At 46.2% G+C, this 19,336-nt stretch overlaps 1 protein-coding gene across 2 annotated transcripts in view; it reads right to left on the bottom strand.

Annotated features, from left to right (window-relative positions):
- Positions 1 to 17,319: 17,319 nt before the first annotated feature.
- galnt14 (UDP-N-acetyl-alpha-D-galactosamine:polypeptide N-acetylgalactosaminyltransferase 14 (GalNAc-T14)) overlaps positions 17,320 to 19,336 on the bottom strand; it is a 61,157-nt gene continuing 59,140 nt past the window's right edge. For both annotated transcript variants that reach the window (XM_060907692.1, XM_060907701.1), the window contains exon 15: positions 17,320 to 17,478. In XM_060907692.1, the coding sequence (XP_060763675.1) occupies positions 17,320 to 17,478 (159 nt within the window). The remainder of the gene's footprint in view (positions 17,479 to 19,336) is intronic.

The following is a 19,336-nucleotide window of genomic DNA, read 5'->3' as shown; positions in this document are numbered from 1 at the left end:
TAAGAAGCGTTATGTTTGGAGAAAGGAAAACACTGCATTCCAGCATAAGAACCTTATCCCATCTGTGAAACATGGTGGTGGCAGTATCATGGTTTGGGCCTGTTTGGCTGCATCTGGGCCAGGACGGCTTGCCATCATTGATGGAACAATGAATTCTGAATTATACCAGTAAATTCTAAAGGAAAATGTCAGGACATCTGTCCATGAACTGAATCTCAAGAGAAGGTGGGTCATGCAGCAAGACAACGACCCTAAGCACACAAGTCGTTCTACCAAAAAATGGTAAAAGAAGAATAAAGTTCATGTTTTGGAATGGCCAAGTCAAAGTCCTGACTGTAATCCAATCGAAATGTTGTGGAAGGAAGCGAGTAGTTCGTGTGAGGAAACTCACCAACATCCCAGAGTTGAAGCTGTTCTGTATGGAGGAACGGGCTAAAATTCCTTCAAGCCGGTGTGCAGGACTGATCAACAGTTACCGGAAATGTTTAGTTGCAGTTATTGCTGCACAAGGGGGTCACACCAGATACTGAAAGCAAAGGTTCACATACTTTTGCCACTCACAGATATGTAATATTGGATCATTTCCCTTAATAAATAAATGACCAAGTATAATATTTTTGTCTCATTTGTTTAGCTGGGTTCTCTTTGTCTACTTTTAGGACTTGTATGAAAATCTGATGATGTTTTAGGTCATATTTATGCAGAAATATAGAAAATTCTAAAGGGTTCACAAACTTTCAAGCACCACTGTACATGGGGAACAGACAAAAAAAAAAAGTCCTGGCTCTGCATACATATCCGGATTTGCATCAAAATCTAATCAGTTGTTCCTTTGTCCAAGGCTCACCTTTCCACAAAATGTCATCAAAATCCATTCACTATTTTGAGTTACATTGGGAACAGGCAAGCAAATGGAGGTATAAAACATAACCTCCTCCAACAAAGTTGGTGGAGGTAATGAAATATATAATAGGATAAAGTGAATGGATGGATAGATGGTTACTGAGCCAGTAGATATGGCTGTCCCACTGTATTGTGGTCATAAAGGAATGCACATTGTAATGTTTGTGACTGTCTCTTACAGACAAAGTATTGACACAACTAATGTGAGTTCTCTGTGTTCGGCTTTATTCACTGTCAGTAACATAACATCCAGTATCTCACTCTACCAGGCTTCTTTGTGTGCCCCAGGCCTAGCCTTAATGCAATACCCCCTATGGGTGAAACATATAGTGACATCCCCAGGCTATCACCTGTCATTACATCTACCCCACAAAGATGTTGCACTCCTCTGTTAAACTAGACTTTTAGTGTAAACCATACACACAACTTCATGTGAACAATATTTCCTATTGTAACAAAACTCATCTTATCTCATTATCTCTAGCCGCTTTATCCTTCTACAGGGTCGCAGGCAAGCTGGAGCCTATCCCAGCTGACTACAGGCGAAAGGCGGGGTACACCCTGGACAAGTCGCCAGGTCATCACAGGGCTGACACATAGACACAGACAACCATTCACACCTACGGTCAATTTAGAGTCACCAGTTAACCTAACCTGCACGTCTTTGGACTGTGGGGGAAACCGGAGCACCCGGAGGAAACCCACGCGGACAACATGCAAACTCCACACAGAAAGGCCCTCACCGGCCCCGGGGCTCGAACCCAGGACCTTCTTGCTGTGAGGCGACAGCGCTAACCACTACACCACCGTGCCACCCTGTAACAAAACTGTCTTACTAATCTTCAGACCTCAAAGTTGTCAAATTAAAATAGACATTTTCTGTTGCTTCGTTAACAAAACTTAAACATTCCTTCTGTCTCTTCAATACCCTGTGTACTTCTTGCAACAAAATTCAGCAATAAATCAACATGTCTCAACATTGACATCAGCTTTTTCTTTTCACATTCCCATGCTGTTTCCATCACTCATCCCCTCTCTTTTTTTTTTTTTTTTAAATAACCACCCCTGAGTAACCCCATGTTACCAGTCCAGTTTGTCTGGGGCTTTGCTCACTCTGCCGGAACGAGTGACAGTCACCATCCCTGGTGTGTGTGTGAGAGTGTCTTGTCTCTCTGTCCCTTGTGTGCTCTCAGTGCTCCTGACCTCAGGAGTGACCTGGTCAGGGCTTTCACCAACTGGTGTGAGCAGCTCAGGTGTCAAGTCAAGTCAAGTCAAGTTTATTTGTACAGCGCTTTTAGCAATAAACATTGTCGCAGTGTGGATTGCAGATGGCGCCTATTTCTCCTATACCGCTCACCTTGTACTGTCTCCACAATATAGGACCTTGGAGTAGAGCTAAAGTTCTGAATGACAGCTGGCATTGTCCACTGTTTCTGTCCATCCAACTTTGTGAGCACAGTGTCCCCCAGGCTCAGTGGTGGTAGAATCCTTACTCCATTCCTGCAGTTATAGTAGTAGGCTTGTTTCTGTTTGGCTGCAGCATCAGCCTGCCTGATCTCGTCCTCGTCAGGCCAGTTGGTTTCACCCTTCCTGATGAAACCTATGACTATCTGGAGCTGCCTGTCATTGTCTATGTGCTGTTTTAGCTCAGTCATTCTGTGTGGTGTGGCTGGGACCTGGCTCATGACAGCATCAATGTATGCTGCCACCTCCTCATGACAGACCCCATCCCCATAACACTGCTCTGGGCTCCTAGAGAGCACATCAACTACTGCTAATGTCTTACTAGGTGCATGTTCTGCTATGGCACTGAAACGCATGAATCTCATCAGTAATCTCTGGCACCTGATTGGTACACAGTCCAAGTCTTTGTTGTTCATGAGAGGTACCAGGGGTTTATGATCAGTAACTAGCCTAAAGCTATCAAGTCCATACAGACTTTGTCCATACACTATTTGTCAAAACGTTCGCAGGCCCACACACTAGCCAGACATTCCTTCTCAATTTGCGCGTACCTTTTCTCCGCGTTGCTTAGTCATCTGGAACAGTAAGTTATGGGCTTCCAGTGGTCCTGGTGCTGCTGCAACAGCACGCCACCCAACCCGTAGCTGCTGGCATCGGCTGACACCATAGTGGGCTTAATTGCTGGGGTCGTAGAAGGTGAGTACAGGAGCTGTGGCTAGTGTAGTCTTTACTTTCCTGAACGCCTCACACTGGGCAGGTCCCCATGTCCACTCTGTGTTTCCTTTCAGCAGCTCATACAGTGGGTGTGCCACTGTTGACAGCTCTGGAACAAACTTGGCTAAATAGTTAACCATTCCTAAGAACCTTTTGAGTTCAGTCACGTTTTGTGGTTGTGGAAAGTTCTCTATCCCGGTCACTTTGGCTGGGTCAGCCCTAATGCCTGCCTCGTCTATAATGTGACCCAGGAAATGGACCTGTCTTTGCTTAAACTTGCACTTTGCCCTATTCAGCTTGAGGCCTGCTGCCTTGATGACCTTGAGTACCTCTGTAAGGCACTGATCATGTAGTTCCTCTGTCTCGCTATGAATCAGAACATCGTCCATGAAAATCTCTACTCCATCCAAGCCTGCTAGAGTCTCCACCATTTTCCTCTGGAAAATTTCAGGCGTGTTTGTAATTCCGAATGGGGCGGAAGGCATACCTCCCAAACAGGGTGATAAAAGTAGTGAGCATCCTGCTCTCCTTGTGTAGGGGAATCTGATAGAATCTGTTCGCTGCATCCAGTGATGTGAAGACTTTTGATCCAGCGAGCCTTGGTAGAATCTCCTCCACTGTGGGCATGACATACTTTTCCCATCTCACAGCTTTATTCAGTTTCCTGAGGTCTGCACAGATGCTGACCTCTCTCTTGTTAGGTTTCATCACCGGCACCATTGCGGCGCACCATTCCATCAGTTGCATTACCTTTTCAATTATGCCCTCGTTCTCCATGTGCTGCAGTTCCTTTTTTACCAGCGGTACTAGTGGCAGGGGTATCCACCTGGTGGTGTGTACTGCATACGGCTGGGCATCATCGCGTAGTGCTATTTTGACGGGATCTGTTTTCAGTAGGCCACTAGATCCAAACACGCCACTGACCTCATCCATCCTCTTCACGAGGCCCATTTTCACTGCTTCCTTGCGGCCTAATAAGCAGCTTGTCCCTTTGTAGCAAGTGTTCTAGGTGGGTGGAGCACAGAAGCATGGCAGGCCAGAACTGAGTTCTCAATAACTCTTTTATTGTCAGCTTTTCAGCTTCTACACATTTACTCATACACACGCCACACACACGTGTTCTGGTCGGGAGAGCTCCCTTCCTCCGCGCTCCCTCTCCTCTTATAGGGCACAGTCACTGGGGAAGACACACAAACACAGGTTAATTCCCGTCAGGTGCACTGATTCCGCCACTTACCTTCCCTGACTCCGCCATCCATTCACAGATCGACGCTTGACCACGCCCCCGCTGCCACATACCCCCACTGCCCGACTCAGGCTGGGCAGTCGTCCGGCCTGCAGCCGACTCCCTCCCCCCCCTTGACGGGAGAGGAAGTCCGCCACCACCATCTGTGCCCCCGGCCTGTGGACCACCTCGAACTTAAATGGCTGGAGTGCCAGATACCAACGGGTGATCTGCGCGTTGGCATCCTTCATGCGGTGGAGCCACTGGAGGGGCACGTGGTCAGACCAGAGGGTGAAAGGGCGCCCCAGCAGATAGTAGCGGAGGGCGAGAACCGCCCACTTGATGGCGAGGCATTCCTTCTCTATGGTGCTGTACCTGCCCTTGTGCACCAACAGCTTGTGGCTGATGTACAGCACTGGACGATCCTCCCCCTCCACCTCCTGGGACAGAACAGCCCCCAGCTCTCTGTCCGATGCGTCCGTCTGTAACACAAAGGGGAGAGAAAAGTCAGGGGAGTGTAACAGTGGCCCCCCACACAGTGCAGCCTTTACCTTAGAGAAAGCCCGCTGGCATTGCTCCATCCACTGGACCGGATCTGGTGCCCCCTTTTTAGTGAGATCAGTCAGCGGGCTGGTGACGTCCGAATAATTAGGTATAAACCTACGATAATAGCCAGCCAGCCCCAGGAACTGCCTCACCCCCTTTTTGGTCTTGGGCCTCGGGCAGGCCGCAATCGCTGCTGTCTTATTGATTTGGGGACTGTGATAGTCTGCTGGCCTTGTCTGTGTTTGTCTTGCTTTGTGTGTGTGTGTATGTGTGTTCCTTGTAGGCGTGGCTGCAGACCATCCCGGGAATTGGCGACACCTGGGCCCGGTGTCGCCACGTCCTTAAAACCACTTTTTCCCCGTTTCCCGTGGGAGCTTTTTTTTTTCCTTCCTTTTGTTTCTTTTTTTTGCATGTAACACGCACGAGCTCATTGTTCACGCAATCATGCATTCCACTTTGCTGATTTTGTTGATTTTTCTTGTATTTTGTTATTATAATAAATTAATTATTATTTGAACTTTACCCCCTGTGTCTTCCTCTTTGTCATGGTTTGAGCCAAGCCGTGACAAATGGGGGCTCGTCAAATTTAGAACCCGTTTGTTTTTTTTTAAATTGTTTGATGCAGTTTTTTTGATCTGCAAGCGTTGCGGGTCAATTTTGTGAATGGCATGTCGTCATTAGGTACGTCACTTCGTAGTGGGTATTCCCTCACGTTTAGCTCAGGTTACAGGTGTAGAGCTAATGAAACGGGAAATCTCTATTGTTTGATGAGGCGCAGTTTTGTTTGAGGTAAAGTTTGGAAGCTCTGCCTCGGTGCGCAACGCTTAATAAGGTAAGTGTTTGACTTGTTGCACTGGTTCGAGTTAAATGAGCGATGAATGTCCCTTGTTAGGTGGAGCGGCGTTGTCCCTTTGGACTTCGTCGGGGGGGGTTTGTAGTGTTGTGGTGAAAGCGGTCAGAGCAATTGTCTCGGGAGTGTTTCCATAGTGTGAGAGGAGTCGCCAGTTTCTGGTTGCTTTTTCTCCCTACTGGGCTTTGGCACTTAATTACCCACCGCCAGTAGCTACATGAAGAGCTAGGCCGCAGCTTAAATAGGTTGTGGGGCTTTGTAGGTAGCGGGACAGGCATTGTTTTTGTTTGGCCTTCAGTTTGGGGGTCTTGTGCATGGAGTCAGACACTTAATTCTGTTTGTTTTGTTTAACGTTGCGCAATGCGGTATAATGCCGACGGTGGAAGTTAAAGATTTTATTGCTTCTCCGTCGGAGGAGATATTAGACCAGTGGACTAAGGATCAGCTGCTTAAGTTAGCAGAGCATTATCAGCTGGAGGTAAATAGTCAATTTGCAAAGGATAAGGTTAAGGCAATTGTGAAGAGTAACTTAGTCGCTACAGGTGTGTTAATTGACCGTGAACCAGTTTCAATTACGTCTCCGTTGGCTATATCAATGGAAGGCTTGAGTTTTGATCATTGGAAAGAGTTGTTACTGTTACAAATTCAGCATGAGAAGTATAAGATTGAGGCGGAGTTCCAGAAAGATCTAGCAGTTGAAAAGTTGCGTCAGGAGACTGAACAGACGCGTTTAGATCTAGAACATAAGCTCCAAGTTATCAGGGAGGGCAAAATTACACCTGCGCCTCGGTTAAACTCTGGCTTACATTTTAGCGTCGATCAATCTGACACACTGGGTTTTGACATGCGGGGTAATTTGCGTTTAGTGCCTAAATTCTCCGAGAGCGATCCTGATACATTTTTTCTTTTGTTTGAACGTTTAGCTGATGCGCAAAGTTGGCCCAATTCCGCTCGCGCATTATTGCTTCAGTGTGTGATTACTGGTAAGGCGCAAGAGGCGTTTTCAGCCTTGTCGCCTGGTGATAGTCAAGACTATGATAAGGTAAAATTAGTTGTACTGAAAGCGTATGAGCGTGTTCCGGAGCATTATAGGCAGAAATTTAGATCGTGGAAAAGGGGGCCAAGACAGAGCCATTTAGAGTTTGCACGGGATTTAACAACTTATTTCAACCGCTGGTGTTCTTCTGTCGAAGTGTCCGATTTTGATGGTCTATGTCAGGGGTGTCAAACCTGATCCATAAAGGGCCGTGTGGCTGCAGGTTTTCATTCCAGCCATGCAGCAGCACCCTGATTTGGCTTATTCAATCAACTGACACACCCACCCTTTAATCAAGGGTGGGTGTGGCTGCAAGTATTTGACTGTGTGAAGACAGTTCAGTTGATTGAATGAGCCAAGTCAGGTGTGCTGCTGCATGGCTGGAATGAAAACCTGCAGCCACAAGGCCCTTTATGGATCAGGTTTGACACCCCTGGTCTATGTGATCTAATTGTATTAGAACAATTTAAAAATTCTGTTCCTCATCATGTTGCCACTTATGTATGTGAACACAAGGCTCGTACTGCAGCTGAAGCAGCTGCTTTAGCTGATGATTATGTGTTAATCCATCAAAACATTCCATCTGATCGTCGTTTTCAGGCCAGTAGTGGTAGTACACCTGCTGAATTATTTAATCGTTCAAACAGATTTCCTCTGCCTACTAGTGGGCCTAGTGGTTCTGGTAATGCATATAAGATTTGTAATTTTTGTCATAAACGTGGCCACTGGAAAGCTGATTGTTACATGCTCAAGTCTGGTAATACTAAGCCACCTCCAGGTTCGCGCCCTAAGGGTGCAGGCCTGGCTGCACCTGGACGTTCTAATAAACCTATTGCTGTTGATAGCCATATGGTTGATGGCGAGCCACAGCTAATACACTCTGTCAATGCACTTGATTCTTATTTGCCATTCATTAGAACGGGGTTTGTGTCTATGGTTGGCAGTGATGTAAAAGTGCCTGTTAAAATCTTGAGAGACACAGGGGCATTTGACTCTTTTATTAAAGCTGAGGTGTTGCCTCTGTCTGAAAATTCTGAACTGGGCAGTTCAGTGCCAGTTCAGGGAATGAGTTTAAATGTTATGCATGTGCCATTACACAAAGTAATGCTTGATTGTGACTTGTTTCAGGGTGAGGCTGCACTTGCTGTTTGTCCTGCATTGCCAATTGAAGAGATCTCTGTGATTCTTGGCAATGGCTTGGTAGGTGCTCAACTGTGGTCTGATGTTTCTCCTGCTTTGGTGGTAGATTCTGTGCCACAGCTGAGAGCTGGACTCGATGAGTGTGCACAAAATTTTCCTGAGACTTTTCCTGCTTGTGCGGTAACACGTGCTATGATGCGGGCAGAGTCTGAGCTGACACTTCAGTCTGGTGAGAGCAAGTTGTTGGAGAAATTTTCACTGCCTCTGTCTTATTTCCCTGTGTCTGTGTCTCGTAGTGAGTTGGTTGCTGAGCAGCAAGCTGACTCTTCGCTGGCTGGGTTGTATGAGTTGGTCCAACCTGAAAGTGAAATGCGGGACAGTGTTTGTGGATATTTTCTTCAAGATTCACTATTGGTGAGAAAATGGGCTTGGCACACAGATTTGTTTGTTGGAGACCCTGTTTTTCAAGTTGTCTTACCCACTAAGTTGCGTCAGTCTGTGTTGAAAGTTGCTCATGATGGATCAGGACATGCTGGCATTAAGAAGACTTATAATCGATTGTTGAGACATTTCTTTTGGCCTTGCATGAAAAGGGACGTCTCAGCCTACATTAAGACTTGTCACATATGCCAACTAACCGATAAGCCAAATCAGCGTCTAAAGCCGGCACCATTATATTCCATTCCTGCAATTAGTCAGCCGTTTGAGCATTTAATAATTGATTGTGTGGGGCCGCTACCGCGCTCTAAGTTTGGTTCTAACTACTTGTTAACAGTCATGTGTCAGAGCACTCGGTATCCAGCAGCTTACCCACTGCGATCGATTACAACCAAATCAGTAGTTCGTGCTCTGTCACAATTTATTTCAATTTTTGGTATTCCCAAAATTATTCAATCTGATCAAGGGTCGAACTTCTTATCTCGTGTATTTGCTCAGGTTTTAAAGCAACTCCGTATTCAGCATAACAAGGCTTCAGCGTACCATGCTCAAAGTCAAGGGGCATTGGAGCGATTTCACCAAACACTTAAGTCTCTCCTTCGGGCTTATTGTACAGAGTTGGGTCAAGACTGGGAGGAGGGTTTACCTTGGCTAATGCTTGCGGCTAGGGAGGTGACACAGGAAAGCTTAGGGTTTAGCCCAAATGACCTTGTGTTCGCTCATTCGGTGCGGGGTCCATTAGCGGTCCTGGCAGATGCCTGGCGGGAGGAGACTCCTCCAACCAATTTGATTGCGTATGTGAATGGGTTTAGGCATCGTCTTTATTTGGCGGGTATGTTGGCGAAAGAGAAGTTGGGTACAGCGCAACAAAAAATGAAGTCATGGTATGACCGAAATACTGAGCGTAGGGTGTTTGTCCCTGGAGATCAGGTGTTGGCTTTGTTCCCCCTGCTTCAGTCTCCATTCCAGGCCAAGTTTTCAGGGCCGTACTCTGTGGTGAAACAGGTCACGGAGCAGAATTACTTAATCGCTACCCCGGAGCGTAGGAAGAGCACACAGCTCTGCCATGTTAGCTTATTAAAACCTTATTACGCCCGTCCGTCATCCTGTGGTTCCAAAGTAAGTGTTCCGCAAGCAGCTTGTGTAGCTGGACCTGCTAACTGGGTCACCAATTATTGTGATCAACAGGAGGATGAAGTTATTGCGCCTGATCAGGCGCTCTTGCTTGGCCGTTTGAAAAACTCTGAGGTCCTTGCTAATCTTGAAGAGTTGCTGGCATACTTGCCCACATCCCGTTCTGCTGAGCTAATAGATCTGATACGTAGCTTCCCTTGTTTGTTCTCTGATACACCTGGTCGTACACATCTGATTGAACATGACATTGAGGTTGGAGATGCTAAGCCAATAAAGCAAAGGTTCTATCGGGCAAATGCAGAGAAACTGAAATGTCTAGACAGTGAAATTGCATATATGCTTGAGAATGGTATAGCCGAACCTAGTTCCTCTAGTTGGGCGTCTCCTTGTTTGCTGGTTCTAAAGGCAGATGGCACGTTACGCTTTTGTACAGACTTTCGCAGAGTCAATGCCGTCACCAAACCTGATCTGTTTCCTCTTCCGAGAATGGAAGATTGTGTAGATCAGGTGGGCTCTGCGAAGTTTGTCAGTAAACTTGATTTGTTAAAAGGTTACTGGCAAGTACCTTTGTCAGACCGTGCTCAGGAGATTGCTTCCTTTATAACACCTAAGGGATTGTATTCCTATTCAGTTATGCCATTTGGGCTTCGAAATGCTCCAGCAACATTCCAGCGTCTTATGAATCGTGTTGTCGGTGATATGGAAGGCTGTGCGATGTATTTAGATGATGTAGTGTGTTTTTCAGATACTTGGGATGTTCATATGCAGCGGATGCGGGAACTTTTCACTCGTTTGGCGGAGGCAAGGCTCACAGTCAACCTCGCAAAGTGTGAGTTTGCGAGGGCGACTGTGACCTACCTTGGCCGGGTGGTGGGGCAGGGACAGGTTCGTCCCGTTGATGCAAAAGTCCGGGCTGTTGAGCAGTTTCCTGCGCCAGCAACTAAAAAGGAGTTGATGCGGTTCCTTGGTCTTGTGGGCTATTATAGGAGTTTTTGTAAGAACTTCTCTACGGTTGTGGCCCCTCTTACTAACCTTTTGAGGGAGAAGGAAAAGTTTGTCTGGTCTCCTGCTTGTCATGTGGCTTTCCAACAGGTGAAGAGGCTCCTTTGTGATGCACCAGTTTTGGCAGCACCACGTTTTGATTGTCCGTTTAATCTCTTTGTCGATGCTAGTTTTGTGGGTGCAGGGGCTGTTCTGGTTCAGGAGGATGAGCGTGGCATAGACAAGCCTGTTAGCTTCTTCTCAAGAAAGTTTAATGCGTATCAGCGGAATTATTCTGTTGTGGAGAAGGAGACTTTGGCATTGGTTCTTGCTTTGAAACATTTTGATGTGTATGTTGGTGGTAGTACTCCTGTATTGGTTTTTACAGATCATAATCCACTCACATTTCTTAATTCTTTACATTGTCCGAATCAGAGACTAATCAGATGGTCTCTCTTCCTGCAGTCTTATTGCCTGGATATCCGCCACATCAAGGGAACAGACAACGTGGTGGCAGACGCGTTGTCTAGGGCCCCCTAGGTGTGGTGGACTTCTCTGTTCTCACAGTTCTTTGCTTTTTGCCCCTTCCTGTACTCTTAAATGTGCTTCCTAGGTGCACCGGTTGCCGAGTTGGGGAGAGGTTGTGTGTGTTGAGCTGTGGGACAGATGTTAACATCCCCAGGTTATGGTTTGTGAATTTATTAAGAGGGTTAGATAATTGTATAGTAGCTGGTCTAATGTGTCCAAATGTTCAAATTAATGTCTATTATGTTTAATTTTGTTGGGATGGTTGTTTATTTGTTAGCCCTGATTGGTGGGCGGGACTCCATTTTAGGAGCCTGCTTTTGTGGGAGGGGGTGTGATGGTCTGCTGGCCTTGTCTGTGTTTGTCTTGCTTTGTGTGTGTGTGTATGTGTGTTCCTTGTAGGCGTGGCTGCAGACCATCCCGGGAATTGGCGACACCTGGGCCCGGTGTCGCCACGTCCTTAAAACCACTTTTTCCCCGTTTCCCGTGGGAGCTTCTTTTTTTTCCTTCCTTTTGTTTCTTTTTTTTGCATGTAACACGCACGAGCTCATTGTTCACGCATTCATGCATTCCACTTTGCTGATTTTGTTGATTTTTCTTGTATTTTGTTATTATAATAAATTAATTATTATTTGAACTTTACCCCCTGTGTCTTCCTCTTTGTCATGGTTTGAGCCAAGCCGTGACAGGACACACCTGCCCATTGCCCAAGTGGAAGCCAAGATACCGTACTTCCATCCGCCCAATCGCACACTTCTTCGGGTTGGCTGTGGGACCCGCTCGCCTCAGTGACCCCAGGACGGCCCTCAGGTGTTTTAGGTGCCGCGGCCAGTCATTACTATAAATAATAATGTCATCCAAGTATGCGGCCGCATAGGTGGTGTGGGGGCGGAGGACTCAATCCATAAGACGCTGGAACGTAGCGGGTGCCCCAAACAGCCCAAACGGAAGTGTGACGAACTGGTGTAAGCCAAACGGTGTGGAAAAGGCCGTTTTCTCTCGGGATAGTGGAGTCAAGGGGATCTGCCAATATCCCTTTGTCAAATCCAGTGTCGAATAAAAACCAGCCGTGCCTAGTCGATCGAGCAACTCGTCAATACGAGGCATTGGGTATGCGTCAAATTTAGACACCGCATTGACTTTTCTATAGTCCACACAGAACCGGACCAACCCGTCGGCCTTGGGAACCAAGACCACTGGACTGCTCCAGTCACTGTGGGACTCCTCGACAATGCCCATTTCGAGCATGGTCTCGAGTTCTTCCCAAACGACCTTTTTCTTGTGTTCGGGCAGTCTGTAAGGGCGGCTGCGCACTACCACCCCCGGGGGCGTCTCAATGTGGTGTTCTATGAGGTGGGTGCGGCCGGGCAGGGGCGAGAACACGTCAGAAAATTCTGTTTGCAATCGGGCGACCTCCGCGAGCTGGGTCGGGGAGAGGTGGGCTCCACAGGGGACCGGAGCAGTGGGTGATGCCAATCTTCCCTTTTGAACCTCTGGCCCCAGCTCCGCCTTCTCGGGAACCACCGACACCAGCGCCACGGGGACCTCCTCGCTCCAATGTTTTAACAGATTGAGGTGGTATACCTGTAACGCCCCACCCCTGTCCGTTCGCCTCAACTCATAGTCAAGCAACAAACTGCTCCAGCGCCACCAGATCGATGATCTCCTCAGCGTCGTGGATGTCGGCCCTCAGCCACCGGCGGCAGGCGTCCCGGAGTTGCTGGCCAAACATGAACGGCCGGCCGACCTCCTCCAGGCGCAGCACGCAGAAGCGCTGCCGCTGCTGCTCCGGAGTGCGACCCACGCGCTGGAGGACAGCCCTGCGGAGGTCCACGTAGACCAGCCGGCTGTCGGCAGGGAGCTGTAGCGTGGCCAGCTGCACCTCGCCTGTGAGCAGGGGGAGGAGGCGTGCTGCCTGCTGTTCCACCGGCCAACCCCACGCCTCTGCTGCCTGCTCAAAGAGAGCGAGGAAGGCCTCGGGGTCGTCGTGTGGGCCCATCTTCGTCAGGGTGAGGTGGGAAGGGCCCGCGGTGGAGGTGGTGGACCCCGCCAACTCGAGTAGGTGCTGGAACGCCTGGCGATCTTCCTGCTGCGCCAGCACCAGGGCCTCGAATCTTCACTCCTGTTCTTCCCGGAGGGCAACCAGCGCCTGGTGCTGGCTCTGTTGGGCCGTGGCAAGGGCATGGATCAGGTCCATGAAGGGGGAGGACTCCATGGGGCTGTTCTCTCCTGCGCTCCGTCCCGGGTTTCAGCACCACTGTAGCAAGTGTTCTAGGTGGGTGGAGCACAGAAGCACGGCAGGCCAGAACTGAGTCCTCAATAACTCTTTTATTGTCAGCTTTTCAGCTTCTACACGTTTACTCATACACACACCACACACACATGTGTTCTGGTCGGGAGAGCTCCCTTCCTCCGCGCTCCCTCTCCTCTTATAGGGCACGGTCACTGGGGAAGACACACCAACACAGGTTAATTCCCGTCAGGTGCACTGATTCCGCCACTTACCTTCCCTGACTCTGCCCTCCATTCACAGACCGACACTTGACCACACCCCCGCTGCCACACCCTTCTATCACGTACACCTTAAAGGAATACTTTTCCCCTTTATAGCTGGTGGTACAAGAAAACATGCCTAGGCATCTGAGATCGCCCCCTGGGCTTACGAAACATGTGTCTGGAGACCCTAATTTTACTTTAGGACTCATCTTTTCAAATGTCCCCTGATCAATCACAGTGGCATTGGCTCACATGTCGATCTTAAAGGTTACAGTTACATTGTTTATAGGCAAACCTACAGTCTATGTATCCTCATTATTCTGCCTGTTGACTGCACCCAAAAAATATAATTGTTCAGGCAGCTCACTTGTGACCTCTCTCACTGCTTTAGTATGACATTTACATCCCCAATGTCCTTTCTTTTGGCATTTATTGCACTTACTTTTTAATGCAGGGCACTGTCTTTTATCAGAGTGTTGTGGTTTTCCACACCTACCACACTTCTCTTTTGGTTGGGCTCCCTGGCCACTGTATTCCTGTCACTGTGCCTTTTTCTTATACTGTCCTCCCTTCCTTCTGACAGCCTGAACATTGGCCAGCTGGGCATCAGGTCGGTTGGATTGAAGATTTATGTGATGCATTACCTCCTCTGCTTGGCACACACGTTCGATCACGTGTGCCAGCGTCAGGTCTGCTTTGAGCTGGAGCTGCCGGGAAAGCTCTTTATCAGCAATGTCTACCACAAGGCGGTCTCTTCTATGTTTATCCCTTTTGTCCCCAAACTCGCAGTGCTCAGCCAACTCGTATAATGTCCTAATATACATCTCCGCCGTTTCTCCTGCCTGCTGGCAACGCTGGTAGAAACATGCCCGCTCATGTATGATGTTACGTCGTGGAAGTATTCGTCAAACTTTTTCATGACAACATCAAAGTTCTTCATATGAGCTACCTCCATGAACTCAAATGAACTGAATATCTTCTCCGCCTCACTGGCCATCGCATAGATCAGCGAACTTACTTGAATCTCGTCATCTTCTTTGCTTAGCTTCGTGGCCAATCGGTAGCGGCAAAATTGTTGTTTCCACTCCGGCCATTCTGCTGGGCTCTCGAAATTGAATTTGCTCAGCGGGTTGAGCTTTGACATGACTCCTTTGCCTCACTGACACACAGGCTCTTCTGACACCATGTAATGTCTGTGACTGTCTCTTACAGACATAAAGTATTGACACAACTAATGTGAGTTCTCTGTGTTCGGCTTTATTAACTGTCAGCAACATAACATCCAGTATCTCACTCTACCAGGCTTCTTCGTGTGCCCCAGGCCTAGCCTTAATGCAGTACCCCCTATGGGTGAAACATATAGTGACATCCCCAGGCTATCACCTGTCATTTCACACATGGTCAGCAGTAATACTGAGGTTATGCATTCAAATGATGGACGAATGGTATTAAGGGCCCGATGTGTGCTAAGGAACAAGTCAACATACCATAACACAAAGCAGGTTGGATCCATGGATTCATGCTACCTCTGCCAAATTCTTACTATGCCATCTACAACCCCGATTCTAAAAAAGTTGGGACAAAGTACAAATCGTAAATAAAAGCGGAATGCAATGATGTGGAAGTTTCAAAATTCCATATTTTATTCAGAATAGAACATAGATGACATATCAAATGTTTAAACTGAGAAAATGTATCATTTAAAGAGAAAAATTAGGTGATTTTAAATTTCACGACAACAACACATCTCAAAAAAGTTGGGACAAGGCCATGTTTACCACTGTGAGACATCCCCTTTTCTCTTTACAACAGTCTGTAAATGTCTGGGGACTGAGGAGACAAGTTGCTCAAGTTTAGGGATAGGAATGTTAACCCATTCTTGTCTAATGTAGGATTCTAGTTGCTCAACTGTCTTAGGTCTTTTTTGTCGTATCTTCCGTTTTATGATGCGCCAAATGTTTTCTATGGGTGAAAGATCTGGACTGCAGGCTGGCCAGTTCAGTACCCGGACCCTTCTGCTGTAATTGATGCAGTATGTGGTTTGTATTGTCATGTTGGAAAATTCAAGGTCTTCCCTGAAAGAGACGTCGTCTGGATGGGAGCATATGTTGCTCTAGAACCTGGATATACCTTTCAGCATTGATGGTGTCTTTCCAGATGTGTAAGCTGCCCATGCCACACGCACTAATGCAACTCTATACCATCAGAGATGCAGGCTTCTGAACTGAGCGCTGATAACAACTTGGGTCGTCCTTCTCCTCTTTAGTCCGAATGACACGGCGTCCCTGGTTTCCATAAAGAACTTCAAATTTTGATTTGTCTGACCACAGAACAGTTTTCCACTTTGCCACAGTCCATTTTAAATGAGCCTTGGCCCAGAGAAGACGTCTGCGCTTCTGGATCGTGTTTAGATACGGCTTCTTCTTTGAACTATAGAGTTTTAGCTGGCAATGGCGGATGGCATGGTGAATTGTGTTCACAGATAATGTTCTCTGGAAATATTCCTGAGCCCATTTTGTGATTTCCAATACAGAAGCATGCCTGTATGTGATGCAGTGCCGTCTAAGGGCCTGAAGATCACGGGCACCCAGTATGGTTTTCCGGCCTTGACCCTTACGCATAGAGATTCTTCCAGATCCTCTGAATCTTTTGATGATATTATGCACTGTAGATGATGATATGTTCAAACTCTTTGCAATTTTACACTGTCAAACTCCTTTCTGATATTGCTCCACTATTTTTCGGCGCAGAATTAGGGGGGTTGGTGATCCTCTTCCCATCTTTACTTCTGAAAGCCGCTGCCACTCCAAGATGCTCTTTTTATACCCAGTCATGTTAATGACCTATTGCCAATTGACCTAATGGGTTGCAGTTTGGTCCTCCAGCTGTTCCTTTTTTGTACCTTTAACTTTTCCAGCCTTTTATTGCCCCTGTCCAACTTTTTTGAGATGTGTTGCTGTCATGAACTTTCAAATGAGCCAATATTTGGCATGAAATTTCAAAATGTCTCATTTTCAACATTTGATATGTTGTCTATGTTCTACTGTGAATACAATATCAGTTTTTGAGATTTGTAAATTATTGCATTTCGTTTTTATTTACAATTTGTACTTTCCCAACTTTTTTGGAATCGGGTTGTACATATCACACCAAAACTCGAGATTCATCATCAGAGGTTTAGTTTCAGTAAGCCTCAGATTTGTTGTGTTGTTTGTTTGGTAACACATTATAATACTATTCTACAACTCGTAGGTGACTAAGCAGGAACAAATAAGTAATTCTTCATGAACACTTTCACTTCTATTAACTCCTAGTTATTTATCAAAGTGTGTAGAAAACCACTGGGGCTGTTGCTTTAGTCAATTATGGCCAGTGTTCTTTTATAGGTTGTGGTCTGCTGGGGAATCAGCATCACTGCAGGAGATGTCAAGCACCTCAATAAGTTTATAAATAAAAAGGCCAACTGTATCACAATCACAGAGAAAATAATGGTAGGAAAGCTTGAAATCATCATGAACAGTTCTGCATAGCCTCTCATATATTCTGATATTTGATTTGAACATTATCTTGACCTGCATCTGCATGATTTTATGCCTAGTGCTGTTACCACATGCCACATTGGTTGATATTTACATGAATAAGCAGGTGTACAGGTATTCCTAATAAAGTATTAAAGTACCTGAAAAGGGTTTTAAGAGTGACTTCAGGCATCATTGTATGCATCATTATTGTGTTTGGACAGACGGAGCCTCCATTACCTCTTGAGCCATAGAAAATGGAAGTGACTGCAGTTACAGCAGATTGATGTCGTCTTCTCTGCAGTTACACATGGCAGCCTCTCACTTTTTGTACTGGAGAAGCTGAGGATCAAGAAAAAGGCATTTCCCATCTCTGTGTTTGCACTGAGAGCTCACATGGGCTGATCACCAACATCCTACTGCTGTCCACACCATCCAGAGCCATCTCACTGTCCAGACAGAAGTGTGATACCTGGTGCTCCAGGTGGGTACCTGCTTTCTGCCAGCGCTTGGGGATGGAAAATGAAATGCAGACAAGAGAAACACACACACTTTTTTCTTAATGCAGCTAATTAATGCTACTAGACCTAAATCCAACCCTAACCCTAAACACAGCAAACAAATAGGAAAGTAAACTTCAGTGACCAAACTCTGCCAATTAAATTATCACTGAATAAAGGCAAAATAGGTTGTATTCAGTCATGTGACTTTTGCTTGCGAGTTTACTTCTGGTGAATGAAGTGATGGTCAGGCAAACCAATTTGGCTGCTATTATACAAAGGGCTAGTGAAACTGTCTTTGACCATTTTCGCAGTTTAGAGGTCAATGCACGGTCAAGATACATTCAGGAAGTTGCTCTTTGCAATGGGATAGAGTCTTACAGTGGTGCTTGAAAGTTTGTGAACCCTTAGGAATTTTCTATATTTCTGCATAAATATGACCTAAAACATCATCAGATTTGCACTCAAGTCCTAAAAGTAGATAAAGAGAACCCAGTTAAACAAATGAGACAAAAATATTATGCTTGGTCATTTATTTATTGAGGAAAATGATCCAATATTACATATCTGTGAGTGGCAAAAGTATGTGAACCTTTGCTTTCAGTATCTGGTGTGACTCCCTTGTGCAGCAATAACTGCAACTAAACGTTTGTGGTAACTGTTGATCAGTCCTGCACACCGGCTTGGAGGAATTTTAGCCCGTTCCTCTGTACAGAACAGCTTCAACTCTGGGATGTTGGTGGGTTTCCTTACATGAACTGCTCGCTTCAGGTCCTTTCACAACATTTCGATTGGATTAAGGTCAGGACTTTGACTTGGCCATTCCAAAACATTACCTTTATTCTTCTTTAACCATTCTTTGGTAGAACAATGTGTGTGCTTAGGGTCATTGTCTTGCTGCATGAACCACCTTCTCTTGAGATTCAGTTCATGGACAGATGTCCTGACATTTTCCTTTAGATCACTGGTATAATTCAGAATTCATTGTTCCATCAATGATGGCAAGCCGTCCTAGCCCAGATGCAGCAAAACAGGCCCAAACCATGATACTGCCACCACCATGTTTCACAGATGGGATAAGGTTCTTATGCTGGAATGCAGTGTTTTCCTTTCTCCAAACATAACATTTCTCATTTAAACCAAACAGTTCTATTTTGGTCTCATCCACCCACAAAACATTTTTCCAATAGCCTTCTGGCTTGTCCACGTGATCTTTAGCAAACTGCAGACGAACAGCAATGTTCTTTTTGGAGAGCAGTGGCTTTCTCCTTGCAACCCTGCCATGCACACCATTGTTGTTCAGTGTTCTCCTGATGGTAGACTCATGAACATTAACATTAGCCAATGTGAGAGAGGCCTTCAGTTGCTTAGAAGTTACCCTGGGGTCCTTTGTGACCTCGCCGACTATTACACACCTTACTCTTGGAGTGATATTTGTTGGTCGACCACTCCTGGGGAGGGTAACAATGGTCTTGAATTTCCTCCATTTGTATACAATCTGTCTGACTGTGGATTGGTGGAGTCCAAACTCTTTAGAGATGGTTTTGTAACCTTTTCCAGCCTGATGAGCATCAACAACACTTTTTCTGAGGTCCTCAGAAATCTCCTTTGTTCATGCCATGATACACTTCCACAAACGTGTGTTGTGAAGATCAGACTTTGATAGATCCCCGTTCTTTAAGTAAAACAGGGTGCCCACTCACACCTGATTGTCATCCCACTGATTGAAAACACCTGACTCTAATTTCACCTTCAAATTAACTGCTAATCCTAGAGGTTCACATACTTTTGCCCCTCACAAATATGTAATATTGGATCATTTTCCTCAATAAATAAATGACCGAGTATAATATTTTTTATCTCATT

Source organism: Neoarius graeffei, chromosome 2 (assembly GCF_027579695.1).
Source record: "Neoarius graeffei isolate fNeoGra1 chromosome 2, fNeoGra1.pri, whole genome shotgun sequence".
Taxonomy (NCBI): domain Eukaryota; kingdom Metazoa; phylum Chordata; class Actinopteri; order Siluriformes; family Ariidae; genus Neoarius; species Neoarius graeffei.
This window is presented reverse-complemented; position numbering and strand designations above follow the sequence as displayed.